Source organism: Leptonychotes weddellii, chromosome 1, assembly GCF_054177405.1.
Source record: "Leptonychotes weddellii isolate Sample4059 chromosome 1, ASM5417740v2, whole genome shotgun sequence".
In the NCBI taxonomy this organism is placed as follows: domain Eukaryota; kingdom Metazoa; phylum Chordata; class Mammalia; order Carnivora; family Phocidae; genus Leptonychotes; species Leptonychotes weddellii.
The window spans coordinates 776,928-788,828 of record NC_138369.1 but is presented as its reverse complement, the minus strand read 5'-3'; the positions used below and the strand labels follow the sequence as shown (position 1 = coordinate 788,828).

Sequence of the window (11,901 nt, the reverse complement as noted above, 5' to 3'; positions counted from 1 at the left end):
TAGCTCTGCAGATCTGGGCACTTTAGCTCTCAATTCCGTTCCTGGACCCCAGGGATGCCCGCCCACCCCAGCCCTCCTTTCTCGGGAAGGCTCTAGTCCTCTGGCTGAGGCCCCTGTGCCCCAGGGCCAGAGGTCACACTGTCACTCCAAACAGACACATTGTTGTGGGGCCACTTCAGCCCATCAGCCCCCATCTACAGGTGGGGTCCCCCACCCCCGTTTCCCAGGGCCGGGTGAGGATCCGGAAAGGCCCCCATGTGACTTGGCTCCCCAGCTCAGCTGCTTCCTTAACTAAGCCTCCCGCGCCTGGCGCCCGTTAACCCTTTCTCTCCTGCAGCGCTGTCACTTGGACCGGAGCTGGGGCCCTCGCCCCCCCGGCCTGCTGTCCCCTCAGCTCTGAGGGTTCTGTGTTTCCATGGTGGTGCCCGCCTCTCTGCTCTCTGCCTCTCGCACTCCACCCCCATCCCAGCCCATCCGTCCCTCCGCTTCCACGGCAGCCCCTCCTACCTCGCACTTGCTGCCCAAGCCCTGGATGGCAGGGCTGCGACCTTGGGGTCTTTCCTCCCCCAAAGCCCCCCAGTTGGGACTTGAGGGAAGAAAGGGGACCAAGGGGTGCACCAGCCTCAGGCCTGTCAGTTTGGTCTGCGCGCTTGTCCTGGGCTCCGGGGGCCGCCGCCGCCACCTGGCGGGATCCACTCAGGCCCAAGGGCGGGTGGGCGGGTGGGTGGACAAGGGCACAGTCTCACCCCCCCCCCCCCCCACTGTGGGAGCAGGACAGGGCCCTCGGGAGCTGCTCACATGCAAGCGCTTCGGCCCGTCCTCCACCTCTGGGGTGCACACCAGGGCCGGGCCTTCACCCACTTTGTTTCACGTTCCCCAGGACCAGGCGTGGCAGGTGTCCCGTTGCCATTTGCCCCCATCCCGCCCAGGAGGAGACAGAGTGACTTGTGCAGAGCCACGTGGCTGGCAGTTGGTAGGGCCTGAGCCAGGCTTTGGACCTCGCGGGCAGGTGTCTGAGCGTTCGAGTCCTGTGTGTGGCCGGGGCCCGGTACACAGCAGGTGCTCAGTGACTTCACCGCCCAGGGCAGCTGGGGTGTTCGCAGTAGTGATGAGAGGCCTGGGGAGCCGACGTTCCCCGCCCAGACTGGGGGCCCCTGGGAGGTGCGCCCGGGGGCCATTCCACGGCCCGCTCTTGGGGCTGCCGGAGTCCAGTGCGGGCAGGGGCGGGCGTCGGGCCTTTGCCTCTTCTCTGCCTCTCCCACCCACACTGGTCGGGTCAGGCCTAGCACTCCCGGACCCAGCTGCGCTGAGCCGGGAAGATCATCCCAGGAGGGGCTCTGGGCCTCCCCTGCCCCCCGGCCAGTCCTTGGCATGTGGAATGGGCTCCACACGGAGTCCCAGATGGGGACTCAGGGCCCGCCCTCCCTGCCCTGGGGACAGTCCCACGGTGCTCTCCTTGGGGTGTCACCACACACACAGCCTTGCCTGTGGCCAGGCCGCAGGCGCACACAGACAGGCACACGCCCTGCGTGCACGGGAGCGCGCACACGCACGCGCAGCCCGCAGGCCCCGGCCTGCCCGCCCGCCCGGCTGCTGACTAACAGAGGCCTCGGTGCTGTAACCCAGCAGTACGGAGGATGTGCTGTCCCTGGAGGAGAAAGACCTGAGGGACCGGGAGAGGCGCATGGCCAATAACGCCCGGGAGCGGGTGCGCGTGCGGGACATTAACGAGGCCTTCCGGGAGCTGGGGCGCATGTGCCAGATGCACCTCAAGTCGGACAAGGCACAGACCAAACTGCTCATCCTGCAGCAGGCCGTGCAGGTCATCCTGGGCCTGGAGCAGCAGGTGCGAGGTAGGCTTCCAGGCCAGGTGTCCCGCCCCGTCCAGTCCCCCCCGCCCCCTCCCTGCGTGCAGGCTCTAGGCGCTCCGTCCACGCTCAGTGGGAGCACTCGGGCCCCCGGACGGCAGTCTGCTCTTCACGGCCCCCTGCGCCCACCACCTCCCTCCCTGAGGGACCCTCTCCCACATTGCTCTCCCCCTCCCCCCAGAGCGTAACCTGAACCCCAAAGCGGCTTGCTTGAAGCGGCGAGAAGAGGAGAAGGTGTCAGGTGTGGTCGGAGACCCCCAGATGGTGCTTTCGGCCGCCCACCCAGGCCTGAGCGAGGCCCACAACCCCGCGGGGCACATGTGAGGAGGGGCGCCGTGCGGGACCAGTGAGCCGGCCCGGTCCCTGCCGCAGGCACGCACGCCTGTGATGCGCACGGAGCCCGCGCCACCGGGGGTGGGGGGGGGGGGGCGGCTGCCCCGCCCCCGGCCCCCAGCTCCGGGCCTCACTGCCTTGACGCCGTGGGACTTCCCTGATGGATCCTGAAACCGCAGCCCGGGCCGAAAGGGGCAGTTTTGTTTTGTTTTGTTTGTAAACAAAACCGGAAAGCAAGATACACACTTTGTCAGAAAAGATGAAAAAATGCCTTAAGTAGAAAACGCGGGAGAGTCCAAACCTATCACTTGCGGGAGGGAGAAGCAAGAGGGCTCGCCTCGCGGAGCCGCCGTGAATCGTGCCTACGCCTGACCTGTGTCTTAAGGAAAATAAAGAACATTAGTTAGATTTTTTTTTAATGTATTAGGAAATTAGCAAGGAGGATGCCTTTGGTCTCTTTTTTTTTTTTTTAAGCTTTTTTGCATACGTTTTGTAAGCAACAAATTTTTTGTATAAAAGTCTCGTGTCTCTTGCTATTTCTGCTGCTGTCTTTAGAACTGAGCGTTGCATTTCATGATCAACCAGATTATTAAAAGTTGTATTAAAAAGACCCAGTGTAAACCTGAGGTCCCCCGCCCCCTCCCCCGCTCTGGGAGCCGCTGGTCACAGGGAGCGATGGCAGATGTTGTCTCCTCGTTGCTTTTTCAGAGGTCAGGTGGTTTCCTGGCTTCGTGTATCTGGGGCATGGTGGGCAGGCCTTTCCCTGACGGGGGTTCTCCTTCCAGGGTTCCTTGCTCCATCCTCTCCCCTCCCTTGGGAAGGGGGTGGGGGTGTCTGCAGGGAGGCAGTGCCCCTCCCACGTGGGATTGCCGAGGACCCCAGGCACTTCCTCACGGCCCTCGTGCCCCACAAGCTGCACACCTCCCCAAGTCGGATTTTGTTGGGACCGACGTTTCTGGGCATAGGGACCATACCACAGGAGCATGATGTTGGGGGGCCTCCCCAGACACCCCGTCCTTCGTTCCTTTGACCTGCGGACCTGGGCCTGTTCTCTGATCTCTGGCGGAGGGCCTGTAGACAACTCAGGGCCAGCACAGCAACCCCCACCCTAAGTGACTGTTCCCCAAACTCTGAAGCCCCCAGGCTTTGCACCTGATCATCTACAAGAGCAGGAGGGTGGGCCACATCCCAAGCGCAGCTCCTAGGCCTCCCAAAGTCCCCTGTCTGGTCTCATGTCACCAGGCGGGACCAACCCCACGCAGGACTGCCCCAGGCTTAAACTGAAGGTCCCTGCAGTCCCAGGGACACCAGGACAGGTGGCCCCTACATGTGTCCCCCAGGTGCGGGCTCAGGCCTGCTGGACTGGGCTCCTTTGCTCTGTAACACACACCCCCCCCCAAACACAGGCCTCAGGGACCCTAGGGTGGCCGCGTTCACTCCCGCACACTAGCTTGCCTGACATCCGCCCGGGGCCTCCCCACCCTCCGGAGCAGCGGGCTGCCTGAGGCCCTCCAAACCCGTGACTGGCACTCCCCCAGGCCAGGGAGCGGGGCACCCCAAGGGAAGCACCAGGCAGGACCTGCGGGCTGCCTCCCAGGCCCCGAGGTCACCTGGGTCCTCCCACTGGGCCCGCTGCCCCACCCCCAGACTGGTCAGCGGGCAGCGAGGAGCCAGTGGCTGGCGAGGGGCTCCCTGGTGACTGCCCTGGTCTGTGTGGGTCTGGTGGGTCCTGCCTCGGTGTCTCTCTCGCTCGGCTTCTGGTCTTACACGGAGCCTCTGCCCCCCGCCCCCCGGCTACTACCGGACTGTGGATTGCCTGTAAGTGGCCCTGGAGGCTGGGAGGAGCCAGGAGTATGGGAAAACTGCCGAGTGCCTCAAGGTAACTGGTTTTCAAAGGAAACCTTTTTAAGAAAAAAAATTTCATACAAGTGTCAACTCGGCTGGCTGGATTCTTTGGGATGTGTTAAGGGAGCCTCTCTAAAGTGGACCTGGAGAGCTGTGTATCACGGCACTGTAGCATAAACGTGACATCGTGCGGCCACACGCTGTCCCCTGCACCTTTCAGCTGCCGTGTGCTTCCAGGCGGGAAGCGGCTGCCACGTCAGGCAGGGGGCACGGGGTTCCGCAGCACACGCAGGCGCGGAGCCCTCGGCCCAGGGTCTGAGTCTCGGGGCAGCGGCCACGGAGTCCACACTCGGGGATGGGGCCTCAAACCACCAGGATTTATTCTCTCTCGTTCCGGGGCCAGGCGCCCCAGATGCAAGTGTGGCGGGGCCGCGCGCCCTCTGCAGGCTCCAGGGCACCGTCCCTCCTGCCTCTCCCGGCTCCCGAGGCTCCGGGCGTCCCTCGGCGTGCGGCCGCATCGCCCCAGTGCCTGCCTCGGTGGCACGTGGCTGCGTCCCCATGCGTCTGCGTCCAGACTTCCCTCTTCCGAGGACACCAGTCCGTGCGGCACGGCCTCCCCCCTCCTGTACGGCCTCACCTGACCGGACTGTACTTACAAAGGTCCTGAACCCAAGTAAGGTCCCATTCACAGGTCCTGGGGGGCAGGACTTGAGCGTGTCTCTTTGGGGGACAGACACAACGGTGGTTTGACTGGGGCCACGGTGAGCAAAGCCAGCAAAGTCACAGAGTGGCAGGGAGGGGCCCATGGTGATTCCACGTTCTAGAACCAAAGCGCCTCGGGTCAGGCGGGGAACCCACACTTGTACTGAGGGGTCCTGGGGGTCTGGACATGGGACCGGCTCACAGGGGAAAGCCACTCCCTGAGAGGCTGCCTGTTAATTTTTAAAGTTAATAATGTAATATGCCAAAGCCCACTGAATTATGCACATTAAGTGTGTAAATAGGATGGTGTGTGAACATCATCAAAAAAGGTGTTTATGGGCGCCTGGGTGGCTGTTAGTTAACTGCTTCAGCTCATGATCCCAGGGTACCAGGATCGAGCCCCGAGTCGGGCTCCCTGCTCAGCGAGGAGTCTGCTTCTCCCTCTGAGCCTCCCCCCTCTCATGCTCTCTGTCTCTCATTCTCTCTCTCTCAAATAAGTAAAATCTTTAAAGGTGTTTATTTTTTTTAAGATTTTACTTTTAACTCATCTCCACACCCAACATGGGGCTCGAACTCATAACCCCGAGATCGAGAGTCACATGCTCTTCCCACTGTGCCAGTTGGTAGCCCCTCAAAAAAGGTGTTTAAAAATAGATCACAATGGTGCTAAAATGTTCCTTCAGTGAGGGATCCCCTCCCTATCCCAGCAAGGATCCGCTCTGTGGAAATTTCTGGAAGGAGCATCTCTTTGCCCCGCTCAGGGAACTGCAGGGGCAGAGACCGGACGGAAACTCGGTGCAAAGGGTGTGTCCACGTCTTGGCGGCAGCAATGGTGTCCTGAGCACGTTCGAAGGGTGCAGGTCACTCTGTGCTTGTCACAGACCTTCTGCCAGCCCCCTGCCAGCCCCCAGCCAGCCCTCCAAGCCCTCCTGCTCCCAGGAAGACACACACAGCCCGGGCCTGACACGAACCCCAGGCAGCCCTGCCACCCCCGGCCCGGCAGACAAGGACAGCCCCTCGGAGACCAGGGCAGACAAGGACAGCCCCGCGGCACTGTGGCGGGATGGTGGGACCTCTGAAAGAGCACCCCCATGTCCGACCCCGGAACTGGGGATCCGGGCCTTACTCGGGAAAGGGGCCTTTGCAGGTGTAATTGCAGATGCTGAGATGAGCTCATCCTGGAGTAGGATGGGCCCCAAAACAATGACAAGCATCCTGATGAGAGGAGACACCACCTGACAAAGGCGGAGGTGGGAGGGACAGCGGGAGTGCAGCCCTGTGACACCCTGGGGGGCTTGCGGCCTCCACGGCAGGGACAGCGTGAAACCCCGTTGTTTTAAGCCACCCAGCGTGCAGCCATCAGCGTGACCATGGGGAACAGGGAGCGTGCATGTCCTTCCTAAAGCAGTAAAACGCCCCAATACAGCAGGAACCCCACGCCTCACTGGCAGGAATGAGAACAGGTGCAACTCCTCCAGAACGGTTTGGCTGGCGGACCCCTGGGCGCCTGACACTGACCTCACCTTCTACAGCAGGTACACCTCAGTTTAAAAAAAAAGCCGGGTGGTTTCGTCCACGGTTCAACACAGGCTCCCTGCTGTGAGCCAGCCGGCCCCCCCAGAATCCTCTCCAGAGGGATGAAGACACACGTCCATGCAAAGACCTGGACAGGGCTATTCACGGGCCACAGCTGTGATCGCCAAAACCTGGAAACAACCCAAATGCCCTCCAGCAGGTGAGCTGGTCAGCACATGGGTCCGCCCCTCTGTGGAACGCAACTCAGCAGCAGAAGGAAGGCCCCAGGGACTCTCAGAATTAACTGTGCAGCATGCAAACAGCCAGACACCAAGGAGAACACACTGTATGCCTCCCTGTATAGAAAAGTCTAGAAAATGCAGGTGAACCGACCGGAGACAGCAGATGAGTGCTCACGGGGGCCAGGAGGGGGTGGGCGAGGGTCCAGAGGGGCAGGAGGAAAAGCCAGTGGGCACCCCGGCTGTCTCGGTGGCGGTTCCATGGGCACACACACGTCCAAAGACCAAGCTGTACGTGTTCAGTACGTGCCTCTGCCCCATTTCCACAGGAGACCCAGGAGAACCAGTCTCAGGGTATCTTCTGCAATTATCAGGAAAGAGGTGCCATCTTCCTTCGAGGGCTGCTGGAATGCTGACCTAGAGTTTCCACATGCCACTGCTCAGAGAGAGCTCACCAGAGGGCAAGGACAACAGAGGCAAGAAGTGCTGAGAGATGCAGAGAGAGATTTGTGATAATATTGCTAGACTCCTGGATCCAGCCATGCCTGAAGCCATCCAACATGCCATAAACCTTCTTTTCTCTTGGGGGCGCCTGGGTGGCTCAGTCGTTAAGCGTCTGCCTTCGGCTCAGGTCATGATTCCAGGGTCCTGGGATCGAGCCCCGCATCGGGCTCCCTGCTCAGCGGGAAGCCTGCTTCTCCCTCTCCCACTCCCCCTGCTTGTGTTTCCTCTCTCGCTGTGCCTGTCTCTGTCAAATAAATAAATAAAATCTTAAAAAAACACACACACAAAAACTGTGGTCCTGAGGCGCCTGGGTGGCTCAGTCATTAAGCGTCTGCCTTCGGCTCAGGTCATGATCCCGGGGTCCTGGGATCGAGCCCCACATTGGGCTCCCTGCTCGGCGGGGAGCCTGCTTCTCCCTCCCCCACTCCCCCTGCTTGTGTTCCCTCTCTCGCTATGTATCTCTCTGTCAAATAAACAAATAAAATTTTTAAAAAACAAAATAAAAAACAAAAACTTCTTTTCTCTTAAACTGGTTTTTGTATTTTATCACTGCAAGGGAAAACATTCTGCTCAGGTCATGATACCAGGGTCCTGGGATCGAGCCCTGCATCGGGCTCCCTGCTCTGCGGGAAGCCTGCTCTCCCTCTCCCACTCCCCCTGCTTGTGTTCCCTCTCTCGCTATGTATCTCTCTGTCAAATAAATAAATAAAATTTTTAAAAAAACAAAAACTTCTTTTCTCTTAAACTGGTTTTTGTATTTTATCACTGCAAAGGAAAACATTCTGCCTTATGAGCTGAAATACATTAAGCAGAAGGAGCAACGAGGCAGGGCATTAGGAACTGCTTGGATCCAGGACCTGCAGCCCGCAGGCCTCTATGACTATCTCCACTCATTTTTTTAAAAAGATTTTTATTGGGGCGCCTGGGTGGCTCGGTCGTTGGGCTTCTGCCTTCGGCTCAGGTCATGATCCCAGGAAGCCCAATGCGGGGCTCGATCCCAGGATCCTGGGATCGAGCCCCACATCCGGTTCCCTGCTCAGCGGGAAGCCTGCTTCTCCCTCTCCCACTCCCCCTGCTTGTGTTCCCTCTCTCGCTGTGTCTCTCTCTGCCAAATAAATAAATAAATAATCTTAAAAAAATAATAATAAAAGATTTTTATTGACTTGAGACAGAGAGAGAGAGAGAGAATGAGCGGGGGGAGGGGCAGAGGAAGAGGGAGAGAAAATCCCAAGCCGACACCCAACCTGGGGCTCATCTCACTACCCTGAGATCACGACCTGAGCTGAAACCAAGAGTCTGATGTTTAACTGACTGAGCCACCCAGGCGCCCCCTACTCATTTTTTCAGGCAGCTTTATTCCGTCTCTCTCCTCTCTCTCAACATCTTCATGACGGCGTCTACATCCCATTTTTTAAGTTTCCACGAACAAATCTCTTCTGACCCCAAGCTCAAATCCCCAGAGCACCTGTAAAGATCGAGAAACAATGTCCAATCCAGCAACAAGCAGCTCTGGTGCCCCGACCGTAGGCTCTACCTGTCGGTGCCGGGACCCAGCCGCAGTGGGTGGCCCGGGCCAGGTCAGGACCTGCAGCCCCTCCCCCCCGGGGAACTGCCGCCTTGCAGGAAACGGAGGCGCAGGTGCCGGGAGGAGAGCAAGGCGGGGCAGCGGCCGGGGCTTACCTCCGGGGCTCACCTCCGGGCCTGCATCCGACGCTGGGGCCCCAGAGGCAGTGACGGCGGCAGGCGAGGCCCCGCCCGCCCCGGGGTTCCATCTGCTAGCGGAACCGGGCCCTCCGCGTTGGCTCCAGGAGCCAGGCCTCCGAGCGACAGCTCCCGGGAAGCACACGGAGGCCGGGAAGCACGGCCGACGGCGGCTTCCGATCGCACCCTTCCCTCGCTGCGACTCCGGCCAAGGTCCTTCCCCGTCGGGCCTCAGTTTCCCTAATTGCAAATACAGCCTTGGCTTGTAGTAAAGACACAAAATCACCAGCCAAGTGTCGGGGGCTGTGCTTAGCTGCCGCAGGCTGCGCCGCTGGGGACCACCCTGGCCGCCGGCGATGGGACATCACCCGCGTCACCGGGTCTGGCGCTCAGAAGAGCCCTCCCCACCCGCCAGACCTGCTCACTCTCGGCAGCTTCTAACGACTTCCGACCCTCCCCGGAAGTGACTGCAAGGTTTTCCGGGTCTGCGCGCGCAACAACCGCTGCCTCCCGTCGCCAAACGGGCAGCTCGCTCGGAGCGGGGGCCTCCCCGTGCGCCTGCGCGCTGCTGCCGCCGCGCCTGCGTAGTGTAGCCGGGCGGCAGCCGGGGTCACCCTGAGCTGCCGACTGCGCCGCGATGCTGAGCAGGTTCCTGGGCCCCCGTTACCGTGAGCTGGCCAAAAACTGGTGAGCATGTGCTCCCGGCCCCCGCCGTCCGCAGTCGGCACCCGTTATGCTACCGGGTCCCAGATGGGACGGGCGCAGAGCGGCGGGGCGGCCGGTCCGGCGCGCACGTACGAGCCAGCTCCTCATCCCTACCTGGACGGGCTGACACGGCCGCCCGCTGTCTGTCCAGCGCCTTCGGCTCGGGCTCCCCGGGGCCGACCAGGACGGCGGGGAAGGCTCCTGGGACGTTCCTGACCCTCGGAGCTGGGGTGCCCGCCGAGGCGCCAGGTGGGGGGGCGGGGCCGCGGCTGTCACTGGGGAGACAGGCGGGGGGCGTGGTGGTGGTTCGTCCTCTGTGCAGGTGGCGGTGGCAACCCTCCCGGTCCAGCGTCCCAGGCACATGGCTGACCGTGATCCGGCCGTGTATCGCCGGCCATCGGCCCTCCAGTGGTCAGCCGTGGCTGCAGGGCAGGTGGCCCCGCACAGCTTCAAACCACAAACACGTATTCCCTCGCAGTTTGTGTGGGTCAGGGGCGCGGGCACACCCGAGCTCGGCCCACCACACCGGCTCAGGAGGCTGCAGTCTCCTCCAAAGGCTCTTTTGAGGGGGTCTTTCCAAGCGCAAGGATGTGATTGTTGGCGGACCCCCTGTAGGGCAGCTCAGGTGGCAGCCGGCTTCCCGCAGAGTAGGAGCAAGCCAGAGCACCTGTGCGAGCCTCGCTCATTAGATACCAGAGACTGGGTCCTGCTCACACTCCGAGGGAGGAGGCGCACCGGGCGTGAGCATCAGGAGGGACTGTTGGAGCCACTGCGGACTCTAACCAATCACAGGACATAAGTGAGGGGTGGCCGTCCTGGCTGAAAGCGAGACTCAGCTCCGTGCTGCACCATGCAGCCATGTGTCATTGGGGAGGTGGCCTGCCCTTCCTGTGCTGTGTGCTCCTGTAAGACCCAGACCTTGATACCTCCCTCAGTCCCATAGCTGTCCCATAGCTGTCCCTGGCCAGCTGTAAACTGCATAGTTGGGGCCTGCATGCAGGCTTTACCTGTTGTGAAGGGGTGGTTATGAGCTTGGATTGTTCAAATTTTCTTTTGAGCAAATTCCTCAAAAAAAACCTCCAGAAGATTCTCATGTGAAAACAGGTGGGTGTGAAGTTGCCTCAGGGTCTCCTGCTTTGTGCCCACCCCATTGTCAGAAGGATGTGTCCATACACTGGGCAGGAGGGGTGGGTGTGTGGTGGGCGCTGGATAAACGGAAGCTTGGCATGGGAGGGGGAGACAGACCCAGAGATGCAGCTGGAAGGGTGACCCCTGAGCAGGACCTGACCCCTGCTGTTCTCTGGCAGGATGCCCACAGCAGGCATGTGGGGCGCTGTGGGCACTGTGGGGCTGGTGTGGGCCACGGACTGGCGGCTGATTCTGGACTGGGTGCCCTACATCAACAGCAAGTTTAAGAAGGACGATTAAACTGACCCTCCTCAGACCCCTCTGGTAAGTTTTGGCGGCTGTTAGCAGGTGAATCCCGTGATGCCCACATGGCTGAGGACTGGGGCTTCCATGAGGCTGGTTCTCCATGCCCCCAGAACTAGGGTGGTAGGTCTGGGAGGCTCACCTGGACTATTCACCTGGGAGAATCCTGCCTGTCGACACAAAGCTGCCAACAAGCATCCCTGGTTTGTGGGCCTGGGGAATGGGCAGTGGCCCAGGGTGCTCCATCCTGGAGGCTGACTGCATCCCACATCCCAATCTCCCCCGCCTGGGTGTGACAGAGGGGTGCCCCATTTTACAAATGGGGAAAGTGGAAGCTGACCCACAGCTGCTGGCCTCCCAGGGGTTGCTGCTTGAGCCGTAATGACCCCTTGGACTCTTCCATTTGTCTCCGACGTGGCTGTCCACTGTGCCGACCACATGATAGGCCAGAGTGTACGTACCTCTTGCATCTCCATTCTACAGATGGGCCCCAGGCCATGCCGCAACTAAGCGGTCTAGCTAGACTTGATTTCGGAGCCTGGCTGCAGTGTGCGTAGCCCCTCATCACTCAGCTCCTCCCTTCTTACAAGAACAGGAGCCAGGAGTCTTGTGCTCACCCTGCCTTGTCTCCCATCCAGGTGTCTGCTGATGCTGTCTCCCGTGGGAGCCCCTGCAGTGCCCTGACCAGCCCACACCCTCAGGATGGGCCTCAAGGAAAGTGACAGCATGACTGACTGTTTCTGAGAATAGCTTTCATGTTTGAATGCACGCAGCATTAAACCTTGCTCTGAAACCTGCCGCACCTGGACATGGTCATGCTGGGGGCTTGGTTATCTTGACTGCAACCGTGGTGGTGTGAGTGACCCAGGGGTCCGTGGCTGTGGCACAAATTGATCACTTACGGTGTTTAATGTGTAACATCTGTACAGAGTGTTTATCACCAGCTTGAGAAGTCACCTCACAACTCAGTAGTGTCAAACAGCACACATCCGTTACCTCTCGATTTCTGTGGGCGAGAATTTAGGAGTCGCTCAGCTGCACGGCCCGGCTCCGGATCA

General features: G+C 60.5%; 2 protein-coding genes and 1 long non-coding RNA gene across 8 annotated transcripts in view; all 3 read left to right on the top strand.

Moving 5' to 3' along the window:
* The window catches only part of TCF3 (transcription factor 3), a 31,043-nt gene extending 28,232 nt beyond the window's left edge, over positions 1 to 2,811 (top strand). For 3 of the 6 annotated variants that reach the window (XR_014147078.1, XM_081826450.1, XM_081826381.1), the window contains exons 18-19: positions 1,823 to 1,853; positions 2,050 to 2,811. Coding sequence is in view for 5 of the 6 variants with exons in the window: in XM_081826450.1 (XP_081682576.1) it covers positions 1,823 to 1,853; positions 2,050 to 2,192 (174 nt within the window). In the remaining variant the exon portion in view is untranslated. Of the gene's footprint in view, positions 1 to 1,626; positions 1,854 to 2,049 lie in introns of all 6 variants that reach the window. The other 3 variants (XM_031042096.2, XM_006745943.3, XM_081826678.1) reach the window with 3 other exon arrangements.
* The window catches only part of LOC115945090 (uncharacterized), a 97,721-nt gene that overhangs the window by 66,171 nt on the left and 19,649 nt on the right, over positions 1 to 11,901 (top strand). The window lies entirely within an intron of this gene.
* UQCR11 (ubiquinol-cytochrome c reductase, complex III subunit XI) lies at positions 9,237 to 11,641 on the top strand. Its single transcript, XM_006745941.3, has 3 exons — positions 9,237 to 9,394; positions 10,720 to 10,864; positions 11,482 to 11,641. Exons 1-2 carry the CDS (start codon positions 9,345 to 9,347, stop codon positions 10,838 to 10,840), a joined length of 171 nt encoding a protein of 56 aa, XP_006746004.1. The 5' UTR covers positions 9,237 to 9,344; the 3' UTR covers positions 10,841 to 10,864; positions 11,482 to 11,641.